The 18,727-nt window shown below is 36.0% G+C and overlaps 1 protein-coding gene across 1 annotated transcript in view; it reads right to left on the minus strand.

The window, feature by feature from the left end:
* Positions 1-8,784: 8,784 nt before the first annotated feature.
* The window catches only part of TINAG (tubulointerstitial nephritis antigen), an 84,000-nt gene continuing 74,057 nt past the window's right edge, over positions 8,785-18,727 (minus strand). The window contains exons 10-11 of the mRNA XM_047103195.1: positions 18,662-18,707; positions 8,785-8,919 (exon numbers count right to left, since the gene is read on the minus strand). Coding sequence (XP_046959151.1) covers positions 8,785-8,919; positions 18,662-18,707 — 181 coding nt within the window. The remainder of the gene's footprint in view (positions 8,920-18,661; positions 18,708-18,727) is intronic.

Here is an 18,727-nt window from a genome sequence, read left to right on the forward strand (position 1 = left end):
AATCTAAGAAGATACAAAATAGTTATAAATTTTAAAAACTTTATAAATGCAAATAATTAGGAAGAAGACAATAAAGATGAGAGCAGTCATTAATTAAACAGAAAACAAAGGCACAGAAGAGAATACAATCAAACCAAAATTTGTTTCTTTGAAAAGGAAAATAAAACAGACAAGTCTCTGATAAACTTGTTTAAGAAAGTAAGAGAAAGAGAGATGCATAAATTAAAGAATGAATAATATTAGGAAGGAAAAGTAAGAAGTAAATGAAGATCTGGAGAGATTAAAATATTAATAATATGAATAATATAAACTAATATATTCCAACAATACAAAAACATGAAATACATATACATGTATACACACATACATATATATACACATATACATTTATTACTTGTATTTGCTACAAATATATTTTTCTCATTTGTCTTGTCTGTTTCCTTTATATATTGTTTATTTATGGAAGCAGTGTTCTAAATTTCATGTAGCAAAATGAAGCAAACTTATTAATTTCATGGTTAATGCTTTCTGTGTCTTACCAACTATTTGTTCTTAAGTCACTTTGTTATGTATATTATACATATTTATATATATTGCCATCATATTTATATTCATATATTATATTCATCATATATAACATAAATATGTTATTTATACAGATATATATTATATAAGTATATAAGTTACACGATATATATTAATATAATTTTATACAAATTATATAAATATGTAAATTTATGTATATGTATATATGAAAATTAAGTGACTCAAGATCAAATAGATCATAAGACACAGAAAGCATTAACCATGAAATGAGTAAGTTTGCTTCATTTTGCTACATGAAATTTAGAACACTGCTCACCAAAAGACAGGATAAGGAAGTGAACAGACAAGGCAAATAATTCAAAAAACGGAGTACATAAGGAACTAAATTTCGCTGCATTCAAAAAGATTTTCTATGTTTAATGAGTTAAGAAACCATTTGTGGTAAACCAAAAGAAAGTTATACACTTTCTAAAGAAAAAAATGTTAATGATTTTTGTAAATAGAAACAAAACCTCCTCAAAATATTATATATATAATATATATAAATTTTAAAAAATTGGTCAGTAAAAATTATTTACTCCAGCCACTGTGCTAGGGCTGGGAATTACATGAGCTTGTTCTGTGCCCTCTGGGAAATGATATTGTAGTGGGGGATACAGGGAAGTAAAGCAGGAATGACAAAGTAGAATAAGTAAAAAGCAGATTTGTTCCAAAACGATGCTTTCGATGTTCATTCACTTAATAATTCATTTAGCAAACATTTGTTGTATATAATCTGTGTTTGTACTGCTCACAGGAATACTGAGGAATAAGACATAGTCTTTACCTTAGAGCAACTTATAGTTTACTGGATATCATCTTACCAAGCTCTTGTGATGATCAACATATACAAAATATGTTCTTAAAATTGGAAGATTTAACATTTATGCTTTTGTTATTCCAAAGAAAGTTGTAGGTCAATGACTTTTACAGTTTTGATATCCCTGATGCAAGGATTTAAGTACTGCAAACTATGACCCAGTTGTGAGAGTAATTATGGCATATACTAAAAGAAAGCCACCTACTAACGCTGACCTATAAAGTAGGGGTAATCAAGAGGGAATCTAGCTTTGTAAGATTTGACTGACCTGAAGAAAAAGTGAGCAGTCTAGAAAGATGATGGCTCTTAGTCATTAACCAGAAGTCTATGGGTCCCCTTGGTGGCTCAGTCCATTGAGTGACTGACTCCTGATTTCGGCTCAGGTCATAATCTCACAACTGTGGGATCCAGCCCCACACTGGGCTCTGCGTTGAGTGTGGAGTCTGCTTGAAATTCTCTCTCTCTCCGCACCCCCTGCTCAGCTCCTCCCCCATGTGTGCTCCGTATCCTGATGGCTATTTGATTTGTAAGAAATCTCATGTACAAAGCTGAGCTAAGGGAAGGATGCCATATGCTGATATCTGAAAAGAACTCATTTTTAATTATCACTATATAAATTAGCATTATATTCCATTTATATACCATTCTCTCTAAAAAAAATCATCATCTATAACTTATACAGCAGAGGATTGGAATTATTGGTAGCTTAGATTGTAAGATTCCTTCTACCATAATTATCATAAGGGTAATGACGAGATTGGTGATGATAATAGCTATCATCTATTTACAAGTGACTCCATGACAGGAATCACACAAAATACTTTGCACATACTCTCAATTACAGCTCACGACAGCAAGGGTTATAAGTATTTATAACTCCACTTTAAAGATTCAAAAACTGAGTCTCAATGACTATAATTTGTTGACAGGGGGCTTCCAGCATCTATCTTACTGCCCTGCAGAGGAAATGTCCCTGGAAAGAAGCCATATGGAGTCAAACAGAGCTGAGACCTTGAGAAAAAGACAGATTGCTAATGGAATCATTTAAACACCTGGAACCAACCATGTGTAAAGCTAGATCTCCCTCTTGGTCACCTTCATTTCATAGGTCAATGTCATTCCTTTCTGGCCTAAGCTAGTTGGACTCAGGGTTCTGTACCATACTATCTATCCAATGAGGTCTAGTACAAAGAGTTGGACATTCATAACCTTCTTGAGATGTATCCCTCACAGACAATAATTTTTGTCCTTCACTGGGTAAGTGTAGGAAATCTTTGTAAGGATCACTGGAATCTTGGGCTGTCCTTAAAACACGCTTCATTGAAGCACAGTTTTCTCACATATTTTAGTGATATTAATACACCACAATCTTGGACTTTCTATACCAGTGCACTGTCATAAGACATTTCAGACTGGCTTAGACCTAAGGTACACCGAGCCTAAGACTGATTTCTGAGAGCAGCACCAAAGCTGATTTGTAGATAAAGGTAAATGTTCCATCAGGGTGCCTGGGTGGCTCAGTCGGTTAAGCGTCTGACTTCGGCTCAGGTCATGATCTCACGGTTTGTGAGTTCAAGCCCCGCGTCGGGCTCTGTGCTGACAGCTCAGAGCCTGGAGCCTGTTTCAGATTCTGTGTCTCCCTCTCTCTCTCTGACTCTCCCCTGCTCATGCTCTGTCTCTCTCTGTCTCAAAAATAAATAAACGTTAAAAAAATTTTTTTAAATGTTTCTGCCATATTAATACTCAGAGATTAGGGTATACCAATTTCTCCCTAAAAGCTGATTGTGGAACTTATCATTCAAAACTGTATTTAGGTCGGTGTCTGCCAAAGTTCATTTTGTGAAAAGAGTCATTTGTGAGATAAGACAGGGCAGGAACTGTCCCTGAGTCTGTGGTCATATGTGGAGCCACTGTATCTAAGTATACTTGTTGGTCACTGCAGAAGAGTACCTGGCCAAGGTGAATGAGGACTGAATCCAGGTACTGCTTTGCCAGACTTTACAGTGGCCTGACTGTGAACTGTGAATCTTTAAAATGGTGGCTATAATACAAGGTGAATCTTAAATTCTATGCAACTAGACAGACACTTATTCCCCTTACGATCTCAGAAGAAACAGAAACAGCTTGTTTTTACAGGGGTGGTGGTTACAGAGAGGGGACAGAAGATAGAGGGAAGAGTATTGTCAGCCACTCTTTTTCTCAATAATGGGAGTTTTACTGGTGGTGTCTCAGGAGAAATCCCCCTCTATTGGATATACCTGTCAATGACCTTTTAATTATTTCTATCAGATATGGTAGCAAAGTGATGTTCAATACTGTTCATGGCTTAAGATAGAAAAGCTTTCTCCCTTCATTCAATCATCCATTCTTGATAGTATTAGACTTTTTTTTTTCTTTTCCACCTTCCTTGACTTTTCTGGGGAGGGAATGTCTGTGTGCCCTTTCTGATTTGGTGGCACCTGACAGACTCATGCTTTCCTCTCTTGAAATATTTCATAAAATGGCAATTTGTGAGATAAAACTCACTTTTTCCTCCTTTTTGTTTCTTTTGAAAATGGAATCAACTTCCACCCAAAGAAAAATAAGTGTCTTGAGATCAGATTACCACAATTGTAGGCAATGACGTTAAAACAACATACAAAGTCCCCAGAAATTACTGGGAAGAAAATGGGAATTTTTCCCTATAGGGAATATAGTATATTCCCTAGAGGTCAAAGAGTTTAACAACAACAACAACAACAAAGGCACGTAGCATCAAGCATTTCAGTACTCGAGATACATGCGTTAACAGAGGAACTGAGTTCATGAGCCAATCAATCACTGGGAAACTGTTCTTTATGTAATCTTAATTTCCATATCTATATGGAACTAATCAAATATGTATTTTTTGTGTTTATCTTCTTATTTGTCCTTTGCCTTTACTCTATTCTCTTCTGCATCTGGTAAAGGGTAAAATCTGGCCCTGACAGCTTAGTTTAGTTTCATAACCTCCTGTATCGGTTACCTTTCAGCAGCGTCAGCCAGTGAGAGGCAATGATGACAGTTTGGAAGGTGTGAGCAAGGGATATGCCTCAGTGTTCGTCGCCCTTCCTTTCTGCCTGAGGTGGCAAACGGGCAATTCCATGCCTTTTCATAACTTCCCCTCCCATCGTACTGGTCAGTCATGTTTCCATTTGCCAGCAAGAAAACCAGCCCCTAGATTCCAGTAGTCACTGCTTCACTTTCTTCCTTCGGGGGATGATGACAGCTTCCCACTGTTGTTCATCTTGGACTGGTTCACCATCCTCTATTGTCTTCTCTGCTTCTCCATCGCCTATGTAACCAATTCCTTTCACTGTATTCCTTCTGTTAAACACACTTATGAGGGGCGCCTGGGTGGCTCAGTCGGTTGAGCGTCCAACTTCAGCTCAGGTCACGATCTCACGGTCCGTGAGTTCGAGCCCCGTGTAGGGCTCTGGGCTGATGGCCCAGAGCCTGGAGCCTGCTTCCGATTCTGTGTCTCCCTCTCTCTCTGCTCCTCCCCCATTCATGCTCTGTCTCTCTGTGTCTCAAAAATAAGTAAACGTTAAAAAAAATTTTTTTTAAAAACACTTACGAGAAGTTTCCTTTCTTTTCAGGTGAATACCAAATTTAATTCTATTTTATGCTTCTTTTTTCATTTTATGCCTTAAGACAATTTGTGAATATGTATTTTAAAACCTGGGGAAGCCTTCTCATTGGTTACAATAGAATGAGATAAGACTCAAACATTGTAAAGCAGGACAAGGCATGAGCTCTATCTTCAAAGTCTTTCCCACTTCTTTCTTGAGTACATTTCCTAATGACACCCGAAGAAAAAAGCATTATTCAACTGGGTGGAGAGAGCAAGTTTTAATTCAATGTGCCATATTGGAACGATCTCCTCTTTTTCCAGGAAACACTATACACAATAGCAAGTTTCAACTGGAACCCACAAAAAGTGTGTAAATGGCACAAACTTCTGATTGAACAGGAAGAAAACAAGGTCATAGTGCTCACAGTATTATCCAATCTGAGATATATTGTTCTGGATGAGTTAAGTAATCTTTATGAACAATGTTTCCCTCGTATACTCTTAACACAACACAAAAAGACTACATATATACAAATAGATGGGTACATATACAAATATGCACCAAACGTGAGGTCTTTCTCATTGCTCATTCCAAGCTGAGGCAAGTAGGTATACCCATGGGCCTAGAAAGCCACAGTAAAGGAGAAACCATCCAGTCATCAATCAAATCAATTCTGCAAATAGTCCCAAGAATTGGTGAAATACTATGCCAACCATATTTTCTGAAGGTTGATTCAGGGCCTTTGGATAATAAAGAGAGCCAAACATGCTCTTTAAAGTTATAAAAATGAGGGGCCCCTGGATGGTTCAGTTGGGTAAGCATCCAACTTCAGCTCAGGTCATGATCTCACAGCTCGTGAGTTCAAGCCCCGCGTTGGGCTCTGTGCTGACAGCTCAGAGCCTGGAGACTGCTTCAGATTCTGTGTCTCCCTCTCTCTCTCTCTGCTCCTGCCCCACTCACATTCTCTCTCTCTCTCTCTCTCTCTCTCTCTCTCTCTCTCTCTCAAAAATAAATATTTAAAAAAATGTTTTAAGTTGTAAAAACGAGAAGAAGCATCACTCAGAGAACGACACTGACTCCACAAACCTCAGGAATAGTATTTTCCTTGTCTCACCGGTGTACTTCTGTCCCAACTAGTCTTGGCCTCTTCTTTAGATCTTAGTTTTACTGCTGGAAAAACATATCTTGTGTCTTCCTAAGGGGGTTACTATTGTGATATTTTCTTTGTTTTTTCTTCAAATCTCTGGGATTAATTTCATTATCAATTGGGATCCTCAGAAAGGTGGTAAATTCTAAAACAGCACAGTCTAGGCCTATAATCTAGACTCACAAACCACAATGAGAAAATCAATTCCAACAACTTTTATCCATTTACCTAACAGGGAAAAGGTTGTATCAACACATTCCCATAGGTGTTTTTACTAGCGAGGTTAGTCATCTGGCATTTTAATGCATTGTCATTTGTTATTTCCTTAGTCTTTATCATCTGAGGAATGTTTTAAAATGTGTTAACACCTGTGGCAGAGACACATCAGCTCATCTGTGCCATTTCAGTGGCCATCAGCCTGACATCCAACACCAGAACTGCTTTTCTTTGCCTGTCGGTTTTTTTCTTAACTGCACAACCTGCCAGACCAGACCAACCAGGAAATCCATGGCCTTGTGGAGCAGTGCTCAACCAACACACATCCTTGCTGGGTGAGATCAGAACACATTACCTGTGGTACCATCTGCTTGGTAACATAGCCTTTGTTGTCTGCCTTCGGTGGTCCTACATCACTACCCACTCTCTTCAGTGTTCCCTTCCCTGCTCTAATTATGTGCACTCAAACCTTTGCTTCAGGGGCTGCTTCTAGAGGAATCCAAACTGAGACAAAACCAGATTATTTCTCAGCCCACTGGGGTAAATTTGGCCAATCCTAACAAGGGGAATCAGCCCTGTGGGTATAATCTAGGGGGGAACTAAGTGCATAGAACTGCTTCTGATGAAGCTGCAATGATTAATGGAGAAAGAATCCGCAGCTACACTCACCGTTCTGTGCTCGGCTTCCTTACATTTTCAACTTGTATGGCTTATCTAATCAGGACACCTTTGGGCACAAAAGCACAGAAAAGTTCCACAATGAAAATTCAGATGACAGAGTGTCCAGAAGTTGAAGACCATGGATAGCCCACCGTTGTAATAATAATTGGCCATGCTCACTTACTGATCAGCTTTGCTTTTTCATTTATCAGTTTGCCATTTAAGATGCCAGTGAATTATTAAAAGATTTTATCCTTTCCCGTTATGAGGATGCTATTTTTGTTTCTCTGACTATAGAGAACTAAAATAAAAATTAGATGCAAATTAGTGCCAATTTAGCTTACTTTTTAGAATCTCGAGTACTGAACTGTGAAATGGTTGTGATAAAAGTCTATTTATTCTTTCTGACTCATGGCATCAGGTTGCTGTTTTCAGGGGTAAATATGTTATATTTCCAAATACAGCTTTGCAACTCATTTTAAATAGACCTTATACAAAGTGTACTGGCTTCTAAAATTGTGTGTGTGTGTGTGTGTGTGTGTGTGTGTGTGTGTGTGTGTGTTAACACTCTACTTCCATTGTTAGCCTCTAAGATTTCCCATTACTTAACCAGTGATGGGGTTCAGGCCAGGCTGCCTCAGAATATGCCACTTTGACATACAGATTACTTTGAATTAAAGTTGTTTGAGAATAGCCAGTACAATGACACTCCTCTCTGTCCCCCTGAAAAAAGCAAATTAATCTCCTATGTGAAAAGTACCCTCCTTGAACCAGGAAACAAACAGACATTCTGATCACCAGGGATGGGATATTCAGGGCTGAGAAAATGATGTAAACAAGGTCTGTTTAGTTTCTTCACTAATTAGTACCCAAACTTAGGTTTCTTTGTCTTGTCAATTCTTCAGAAATTTATGTATGTATGTATTTATTTATATTGTCTAAGAGGTATAAAAGCTGCCTGCTTCAGTCCCCTGTTTGAGTCTCATATTCTTATGGGGCCCCTGTATATACATAATTCCATTTGTTTTTCTGTTGCTCTGTCCTTTTTAATTTAATTAGTACACCAGCCAAAAGAACCAAGAGAGGAGGTGTGAATTTTCCCTCCCAGACACCATCCTCTTTAGAGCACAGGCCATTACACAGTATAATGAGTAAACTACCATAAGGAATAGTTATTTCCTATGGAGAGTTACTTTCCTTTTTAGTTAAGATTGCAAGTTAGGTTAAGACAAATGAAAAGAAACAAAATGTTAGCTTTTTGAGAGAAACAATTAATCTATTTCCATTGCTTTTGGCAAATTATCAGCAAGATTTGAATAAAGACAGCACTATTTGCCTGAAAACAAAATCATGAAAATGGTAAATTGGTATTTCCATTGCTTTTTTTGGTCTGAAATCCTCATTTGTTAAAGACAGAAACTACTTCATTTCTACAAAGGAATACCATGAACTTTTAAGACAAGCACTGTTACACTTTTGTGAACTATCAAAGTCAAAAAGAATACTATCTTGAGAGAAAGAAAAAGACAGCCAGAGAACCTTAAAGCCATTTAGCTACTCTGCTGTCCTCTGTTAGTGTTTTTATATACTTAGTGATATGAAGGAAGCAGAAGCAGGGAGCCTGGGGTGAAACAAGAAAATAGGCACATTATAATAACAATGTGGAGAGACAAAGATTCCACTGTCACAGAGAACCTTACTTTGCTTAATTTCAATTTAAGGGGTTACTTAAGTGCATGGCCTTATGGAAATTTAATGATATGTTATGGTTCATCTGAACTTGTCAGTTGGCCCCAAGCTGCGATAATCAACTTTTCAATGTCAGATTCATTTACTCCTCGAAGAATCCTGAAATAGCCATTCTCTCCCCATGACTTTCCCCAGGAATTGGCAGCAATCTGCAGAAAAGAGAGAGAGAGAGAGAGAGAGAGAGAGAGAGAGAGAGAGAGAGAGAAGATGAATATCATAGTTGGATATTTAATCCTGACTAAAAAACACAAGGAACTCATGTAGCTTTAAATGCTTTTGACTTATTATAGATCACAATTATTAAAAGGCTAAATATTTTCTAAATAAGAATAAAACAGTTATATTATTTATCAGTTACTTTAATATGCATGCGCACTCAAGTTCACAATAACTAGAATTGGTATAAAACCTCTCAGTTCCCATGAGTATAATGGTAACATATATTTGTAATGCCATATCAAAAGGTGTCAGACAAGCTGCAATTATAGTGTCTCCTATGTGATTTGCTCTGTGGTAGGCACCAGGGGAACAAAGATAAATAATATCTTATCTGTGTTCAGGGAGCTTAAGCTAAACTAATGAAGGACAACAACATAAGCCAAGTACTCGGGTAGAACTATGCACAGGGTGCTACTGAAGACAGCTGAGGGGCATCTCATTTATTTGGGTGGTTCAGAAAAGTCATCATGGAAGAAGTGCTATATGTGATCCATATTAAAACCTGGGAATAAATGAACCAGATAAAAAAAGGAGGAAAGGAGATTCAGGTAAAGGAAAACAGTAAAAGCATAAGCAACAGCAAAGCGTGGAGCAGCATGAAGCCCTGAAATGAAGCAATGAAATTATTGTAATTAGATCATAAAACAGAAGCAGGCTGGTGGGTTATGAGGCTGAAAGGGAGTTAAGGAAATACATACTGAGAAAATAATGGTGAAAATGATGACAAGGTCTTAAGGTGCTTCCAGTAGGAGAGCAAGGTGGACACATTTATATTTTGATGATATTACTCCATGTGATATGAGAAGGATGGATTTAAGAGGGTAAACACAAGAGGCAGGGAGACTAGCTAGTAAACTAGCCAGTAAGTCTGATGTCTTCACAGGGTGGGAGGACTAGGAAGAAAAATAGAGAAAGTATTTGAGAAATATTCAGGAAGTAAATTCAATAAGAATTAAACATTTTCTTTCTACTTTTATTTTTTATTTTAAAATATGAGATTAACTAAAAAGTTAGAATAGGTCAAGAATGTCTCCTGGGGTTTAGAGCTTGCCTGAATAAGTGTTTGGGGTAGGGGGTGAAAAACATTAATGGAGTATATAACGATTAACCTGAAGATTGGAAGGGAGTTAGTTGACCATAAGTAAACGTAGCAGAAAAAGCCCTGAAGGATATATTCCCAAAAGTGGGATTACTGGATCATATGGTAATTCTATTTTTTAATTTTCTGAGGGAACTCCAAATTGTTTTCCACAGTGGCCACACCAATTTCCATTCCCATCAACAGTGCATGAGTGTTCCTTTTTCCCCACATCCTCGCTAACACTTGTTTTCTCCTGTCTTTTTGATATTAGCTATTCTAATAGGTGCGAAGTAATATTTCATTGTGGTTTTAATTTTCATTTCCCTGATGACTAATGATATTGAATACATTTTCACCTATCTATTGGCCATTTGTATTATTTCAGGGAGAAATTGTCTATTCACGTCTTTTGCCCATTTTTAGTTGGATTATGTGTGGTTTTTGCTATTAAGTTGCATGAGTTCCTATATATATATTTTGGATTGTAACCCCATATCAGATAGATGGTTTGCAAATGTTTCCTCCCATTGGTTGCCTTTTTAGTTTACTTACTGTTTTGCTAGGCAGAAGCCCTTGTTCCACTTGTTGATTTTTGCTTTTATCTTTGCATCTTTGGTGTCATATCCAAACAATCTTTGCAAGGATCAACATCAAGGAGATTTTCCCCTGTGTTTTCTTCCTGTATCTTTGTAATTTTTGGTCTTACATTTAAGTCTTTCATCCATTTTGAGTTCATTTTTATGAGTGGAGTACAATAGGGTTTCAATTCCATTCTTCTGCATATGGTTAAACACCTTTCTCAACACCAGTGATTGAAAAGACTATCCTTTCTCCATTGCCTCTTCTTGGTCTTTTTGTCAAATATTAGTTGATTATATGTAAGTGGGTTTTTTCCTGGGCTCTTGATCTTGTTCTACTGGTCCGTGTGTCTATTCTTAGGCCAGTAATGTACTGTTTTGACTATTAAAATTTTGAAGTAAAATTTGAAATCAAAATTTGTGATGCCTCCAGTAATCTTTCTCAGGATTACTTTGGCAGTTCAGAGTCTCTTGTGGCTCCAAACAACTTTTAGGATATTTTTCATTTTTGTGAAAATTGTCATTGGAAATTTGATAGGGATTGCATTGAATTTATAGATGGTTTTGGGTAGTATGGACATTTTAACAATATTAATTCTTTTGATCCATGAACATGGGATATCATTTCATTATTTGTGTCTTCTTTAATTTCTTTTATCAATTTCTTATAATTTTTATTATACAGATCTTTCACATCCTTGGTTAAATGCATACTAAGTATACATATTTTTTATTTTATCATAAATGAAACATTTTTTAGAATAGTTCACCATTAGTATATAAAAATACAACTGATTTTTGTATGTTGATTTGGTATCCTGCCACTTTGTTGATTTATTAGTTCTAATAGTTTTTTTGATGGAGTCTTTAGGATTTTATATATATATGATCATATCATCTGCAAAGAGAGACAGTTTATTTCTTCTATTCTGATTTGGATGCCTTTTGTTTCTTTCTCTTGTCTAATTGCTCTTTCTAGGACTTCCAGTACTATCTTGAATAGGATAAGAGTGGACATCTTTGTTTTGTTCCTGATCACAGGGTGAATGCTTTCAATCTTTCACTATTGAATATGATATTTACTCTGTGTTTATCACATATAGCCTTTATTATGTTGAGGTATATTCCTTCTAAACCCAATTTTTGAGATTTTTTAATCAGTAAAGAATGTGAATTTTGTCAAATGCTTTGTCTATATCTATTGAGATGATCATATAATTTTTATCTTTCATTTTATTAATGTAATGTATCACACTTATTGATTTGCTTATGCCGAACCATACTTACACCCCAGGCATGAATCCTTTTGTTCACAATTATGATCACTTTAATGTACTGTTGAATTCAGTTTGCTAGTACTATTTTGGTGGGGGGGGATTTTTGAATCTTTATTCATCAGGGATATTTTATTTTCTTGTAGTGACCTTTTCTGGCTTTGGTATCAGGGTAATGCTGGCCTTGTAAAAAGAGTTTCAGAGGGTTCCCTCCTCTTCAAATTTTTGAAAAAGTTTGAGAAGGATTTGGTGTTAATTTTTTAAATGTTTGCATTTAAATTCCAGTTAGTTAACATACAATTTAATACCAGTTTCAGGTATACAATATAGTGATTCAACACTTTGATACAACACCTGGTGCTCATCACAAGTGCACTCCTTAATCCCCATCACCTATTTTCCCATCACCCCATCCACCTCCCCTCTGATAACTACCAGTTTGTTCTCTATAGTTAAGAGTCTGTTTCTTAGTTTGCTCCCTCCCTTTTTCCCCTTTGCTCATTTGTTTTGTTTTTTAAATTCTACACATGAGTAAAATGATATGGTATTTGTCTTTCTCTGGCTGACTTTTTCCTTATCATAATACTCTCTAGCTATAAAGCAAATGGCAAGAATTCATTCTTTTTTCATGGTTAATATTCCATTACACATATATAGCACATGTTTTTTATCTATTTATTGATGGACACTGGGCTGTTTCCATAATTTGGCTATTGTAGATAATGCTGCTATAAACATTGGGGTTCATGTATCCCTTTGAATTAGTATTTTTGTATTCTTTAGGTAAGTACCTAGTAGTGTAATTGCTGGATCACAGGATAGTTCTATTTTTAACTTTTGAGAAGTCTCCATACTGTTTTCCCGAGTAGCTGCACCAGTTTGAATTCCCACCAAACAGTGCAAGAGGGTTCCCGTTTCTCCACATCCTCACTAACATTTGTTGTTTCTTGTGTTGTTGATTTTAGCCATTCTGATGGTGTGAAGTGATATTTGATGGTAGTTTTGGTTTACAGTTCCATAATGACTAGTGCTATTGAGCACGTTTCATGTACATGTTGGCCATTTTTATATCTTCTTTGGAACTAAGCGTATTCAGATTCGTTGCTTGTTTTTAATCTCATTATTTGTTTTCTTGCTACTGAATTGTATGAGTTCCTTAAATATTTTGGATATCAACCCCTTGTCAAATACATAATTTACAAGTAATTTCTCCATTCCAGGTTGACTTTTATTGTTACTTTTGGTTTTGTTTTTGTCTTGCTGTGTGGAAGCTTTCTAGTTTGATGTAATCCACTTGTTTATTTTTGTTTTTGCCACTTGTGCTTTTGGTGTCCTATCCTGGAAGTCATTGCAAAGATCAATGTTAAGGAGTGATTCCCTGTTGTCTTCACAGTTTCAGGTCTTACACTTAAATCTTTAACCCATTTTATGTTAATTTTTGTAAATGGTGTGAAAAAGGGGTCCACTTTCATTCTTTTGCTTGTGAATACACTTTTCTCAACATCATTTATTAAAGATATCCTTTCCCCAGCCAGCCATCAGTTAGGCTATTTTTTCTGAGGTTAACCTATCATTTAAAAAGCTCTACCATTTTTAAATTTTCCTTTTTATCATTTACTTTCAATTGTTTTATTATTAAATGCCTGGGCATAGTTTTTTTGTTTTTTGTTTTTTGTTTTTTGTTTTTTTTATTTCTCCTTCCTGGAGTTTATTGAGCTCTCTGAATTTTTGGGTTCATGTCCTTCAGTTTTGGAAAACTATTGGCTATTAAGTTTTTAAATATCGGGGCGCCTGGGTGGCTCAGTCGGTTAACGGTCCGACTTCAGCTCAGGTCATGATCTCGCAGTCCGTGAGTTCGAGCCCCGCATTGGGCTCTGTGCTGACAGCTCAGAGCCTGGAGCTTGTTTCCGATTCTATGTCTCCCTCCCTCTCTGATCCTCCCCGTTCGCGCTCTGTCTCTCTCTGTCTCAAAAATAAATAAACATTAAAAAATTTAAATAAATAAATAAATAAATATTGATTCTGACTCATTCTCTCCCTCTCTCTCTTTCTCTCTCTCTCTTAATCCTTCTGAGAATACAATTACATGTCTGTTAAACTGTTGAATGTGTCCTACCCTTTGTATTCACATTGTTCTGTATTTCGTTCTTTCATTGTTTTTCTCTGTGTACTACAAATTTCATTGACTTTTATTTTTTTTTTATTTTTTTTTATATTAAGTTTATTGACAAATTGGTTTCCATACAACACCCAGTGCTCATCCCAAAAGGTGCCCTCCTCAATACCCATCACCCACCCGCCCCTCCCTCCCACCCCCCATCAACCCTCAGTTTGTTCTCAGTTTTCAACGGTCTCTTATGCTTTGGCTCTCTCCCACTCTAACGTCCTTTTTGTTTTATTTTTTTTTATTTTTTTTTCATTGACTTTTATTTAAGATCACTAATTCTGTTTGCCATTTAACCCATCCAGCAAGTTCTTAATTTCAAACATTGCACTCACAAATTCAATAATTCATTTATATATATATATTTAAGTCCTTTGTTAAAAGTCTCCGTCTTTCATGGGGCACCTGCATAGCTCAATCAGTTAAGCAGCTGACTTCAACTCAGGTCATGATCTTGTGGTTTGTGAGTTTGGGCCCCATGTTGGGCTCTGCACTGACAGCTTGGAGACTGGAGCCTTCTTTGGATTCTGTGTCTCCCTCTATCTCCACCCCTCCACTGCTCACACTCCGTCTTTCTGTCTCTCAAAAAATGAATATTAATTTTTTTAAGTCTCCATCTTTCATCCATATTTTTAAAATGATTTTTACAATGGCTCTTTTAAAGCCAACATCTAAAGTATTATCTATTGATAGTTTTTCCCCTTAGTTATTGGTCACATTTTTCTCCTTCACATATTTCAGAATTTTTAAATGTAAGCTGGACATGTTGTCCTAAGAATTATAGATTGACCTGGGTATTATTTTCCTAAGAAGTCTAGCCCTTTCTTCTCCTAAAGAGATATGGTGAGGAATTAATCACCTCAATTTGTGCAGAAACTGAGTCAGGTCAGGGCTGGAGATAAGCTTTTGTTAAACTCATTCCACTCCTGGTTTTCTTCCTATATTTGGGGTTTATGCCTATGATGTGTGTGTTTCAGGCTCTCTTCCAGTGGGACTCCTACTACAATGTCTTCAAGGCTGCAGATTTCACTCTGCCTTCTCATTCCCCTCCTTAGCTACTCACACTGTTCTAGCAACTTATTAAATATTCCATGGAAAGAGATGGCTTTGTGTTTGGGGTTCATCTAAATTCTAATTCAGCTGGATTTTCTATCTCCCAGAGGCCTCTCTCTCTTTCTCTCTCTCTCTCTCTCTCTCTCTCTCTCTCTCTCTCCTTATTTGAAATGTAACCTTCAGCTTAAACCCAGACCTACCGAATGTTCACAGTATGGAAAATCGTCCCCATATTCAGCTCTCTCGTTTCTATAAAAATATGGTTTGGTATCTGTCTTTCTCTATGTTTTCACTCTTATGTGGATCCTGAGAAACTTAACAGGAACCCATGGGGGAGGGGAAGGAAAAAAAAAAGAGGTTAGAGTGGGAGAGAGCCAAAGCATAAGAGACTCTTAAAAAATGAGAACAAACTGAGGGCTGATGGGGGGTGGGAGGGAGGAGAGGGTGGGTGATGGGTATTGAAGAGGGCATCTTTTGGGATGAGCACTGGGTGTTGTATGGAAACCAATTTGACAATAAATTTCATATATTTAAAAAAATAAAAATAAAATAAAAATATGGTTTGGAAAATTAATTCTGATACTATTTTCAACTTATTTAGTGGTATATATGGCTTCTTGTTATGTATTAAATTTTACTCAGTAGTGGAAGTCGTCTACTTTTTAAATTTTTAATTTACTATATCATAGGCCTACATGTAAATATTTTAAAATGTTCATATATAATTGTGGGGCAATAAAACTTTTCTGAACTTCTCAGTGCCCTTGCAAAAAAAACCTCTAATCTACTGGTGCACAAAGGGTGTATATGATATAGAGACACAGAATATTTGCTTTCACTTCTGTCAGAAATATTTTATCTTCACATTCAATGAGAATTAGATCTGTAGCCATTTGTCTAGTTAATTGATCTGATCCAAAAGGGTAATAAAACTTCTCTTATCTCCCCAAGAGGGCCAAAGAGTCAGAGACCAGACAAGGTCTTAAATTAAGCCCCATGGTGCCAGGAGTACTGGAACATTATCTCTCTTGGTTTTTACATGTTAAAAAAGGATGAAGTTCAGCATTTGGAGACATTATCTGTATTTATCTGACCCTTGCAAAGACATATTTATACTCCTAAGGGAAAGGGTAAGAACATAGGGCCCTTTCCATCCCATTTTAATAGAATATTTTTTTTTTGTTCCTTGCAGGAAAGGAGGAGGTTGCCTGTCTCCACTATATAAATGGAGAAAATCCATTGTTCTCTGTCCCTCATTTATGAGGTATCAGCTGCTACTTGTATGGAAAAACATTGTTGCCTCTTATCACTGCCAGACCGAAGTGTGAGGACTTATGTGGTGACATCTGGCTACTGATCTGGATGTAAGCATCAGTAAAGTACTCTTTTCTTCTGACCCATGTTTCTTAATTCAAGTAGGATAACATCTCAGACCCTTCATAATTCTTGCAAAACAGTAGTACTAAATAAGAATTTCATATTTTAATTAACCCAAATATTAATTTTTATGTAAAATGAAAACTATTTTAGTGACCTGACTAATTTTTCCTGATTGCATAGATCAATGTTATTCATTCAGTCAAGCAACAAGCATTGCGTAGATACCCATTATGTACCAGTCACTCTGCTCTGTCCTTTGGATACAGTAGTTAGTAAGGCAGACACAATACTGGCCCAAGATGAGGATACAGTTAGGTGGAGAAAATATTCAATTCAATTCAATTCAATTCAATTCAATTCAATAAAATGTTCAATTTAATAAAGTATGATAATTTTTAAATTTGATTCTTATATTCCTACCACTGATATTAATCAATTTATCTAAAAGAGTCACAGCAGAAAGAAATCCTGATTTTATGCCCATGAAATAGTTTTCTTAGAAAATTTTAGATAAGTAGTAAGTTCAGAATTGATAGGAATTGCAACAAAAGTAATCTAAAAGGATGGCATGCATGTATGTGTTGAATATATGAGAATGAGCGAGTATATGTACATTTGTGTATGTCTGTGTGTGTGTGTGTCTGTGTGTGCGTGCATGTGCATGTATGTGTACACCATCCATGAGGCTCTATCTCCATGAGGTTGAAGGTGAGAGGGTCACAGAAAGTTGTTTGTTTGTTTGTTTGTTTGCACTTTCATTCATATTCACTCCCCAAATAGCTATCAGGTGTATCAGGTGCTAAATGCTAAAAACTGTTGTGAATTCAATACATTAACCAAATTATTTGTTTTTGCCTGTAAATATTATATTATTATGATACTGATATTATGATACTGAATAACTGTTTAAACTCATTTAGTAGTAATCCTATATAGAAACTTAATTGTAGGCATTCAAACAACATATCCCCTTTCACAAATTATGAATTTTAGCTATGTAGCATTAATGTTAATTATTGGCTACTGCAAACTTTATTTTCATGAAGATAATGATATTTAAGAAAGTTAAGGTTATTTTAAGTTTATTTATTTTGAGACAGAGAGCACGTGAGCGAGAGCAGGGGAGGGGCAGAGAGAGAGAGAGAGAGAGAGAGGAAGAGAGAATCCCACACAGGCTCCATACTGTCAGTACAAAGCCCAATGCAGGGCTCAAACTCACCAATCATGAGATCATTACCTGAACTGAAATCAAGAGTCAGATGCTTAACTGACTGAGCCACCCAGGCGCTCCAAGAAATCTCAGTTTAAATACAAAGAAGCATAATTCTACTTAAAAGCAAAATACTTCCATTTGTCAACAAGACAAATATAAGAGATGACCACATATGAGTCACTCTGATGACTATCACTCCTAATATTTAGGTCTATAAGTTATAATATGCCTTCTACTGTATATATTCAAATTCAAATTTCATAATAATTACCATTACCTATTCATTCTATTTCTGCCTTTTTGCAGAAATTAAAATTAAAATGCATATAATAAAAGGACCTGGAACAATTCATCAAAGTTCGTTGTAATTAATTGGATATTTGAGATAATATGTTCCAGTCCTCTTTAAAATGTTTCTTATGTGTAACCTTCTATTAATTTTTATACTAGACATTGTTTCTTTCTCAGTGAAGGAACATGTATTTGTTATAATTGGCAAAAGCAAAAATAAAGCACTTTACCACTATGGGAAATATGTATACTTTACATCAATACCTAATATTGATACTAACATTACAAAGGCACCATCCATAGCAAAAATAATGTGAGAACACAAAACTGACATATGATAGAAGTCTAGCCATTACTTTAACATGGATGATAACAAAACAAAATGTTTTCCTGTTGATTCCTGCTTTGAAGAAAAAACACTTTTTCTTCTTTTATAATGTGAAATAAGAGGAACTGAGGAAAACTGTTACTTTAATACAAATGATTATAAAGAATTTTCTGCTGGAGAAAATACCATTATTACAAACAGTATCACTGTAACTTAGAGTGACTAAATAACACAAACCAGGAGGTAGAGACACAGATGATTCTAAAATAGTCACATCACAGTAGAAATGCAGTTGGAAAGAGGTACCTACCCAAAATTTTTCTTTCCGTCCTTGTGCCCCTTTCAGTGTGCCCCATCTACAGATAATAATAAAAAA

The sequence above is a fragment of the Lynx rufus genome, unplaced genomic scaffold (genome assembly GCF_022079265.1).
Source record: "Lynx rufus isolate CCGP_SWC_20201006 ecotype Redwood Valley unplaced genomic scaffold, mLynRuf1.p SCAF_6, whole genome shotgun sequence".
Taxonomy (NCBI): domain Eukaryota; kingdom Metazoa; phylum Chordata; class Mammalia; order Carnivora; family Felidae; genus Lynx; species Lynx rufus.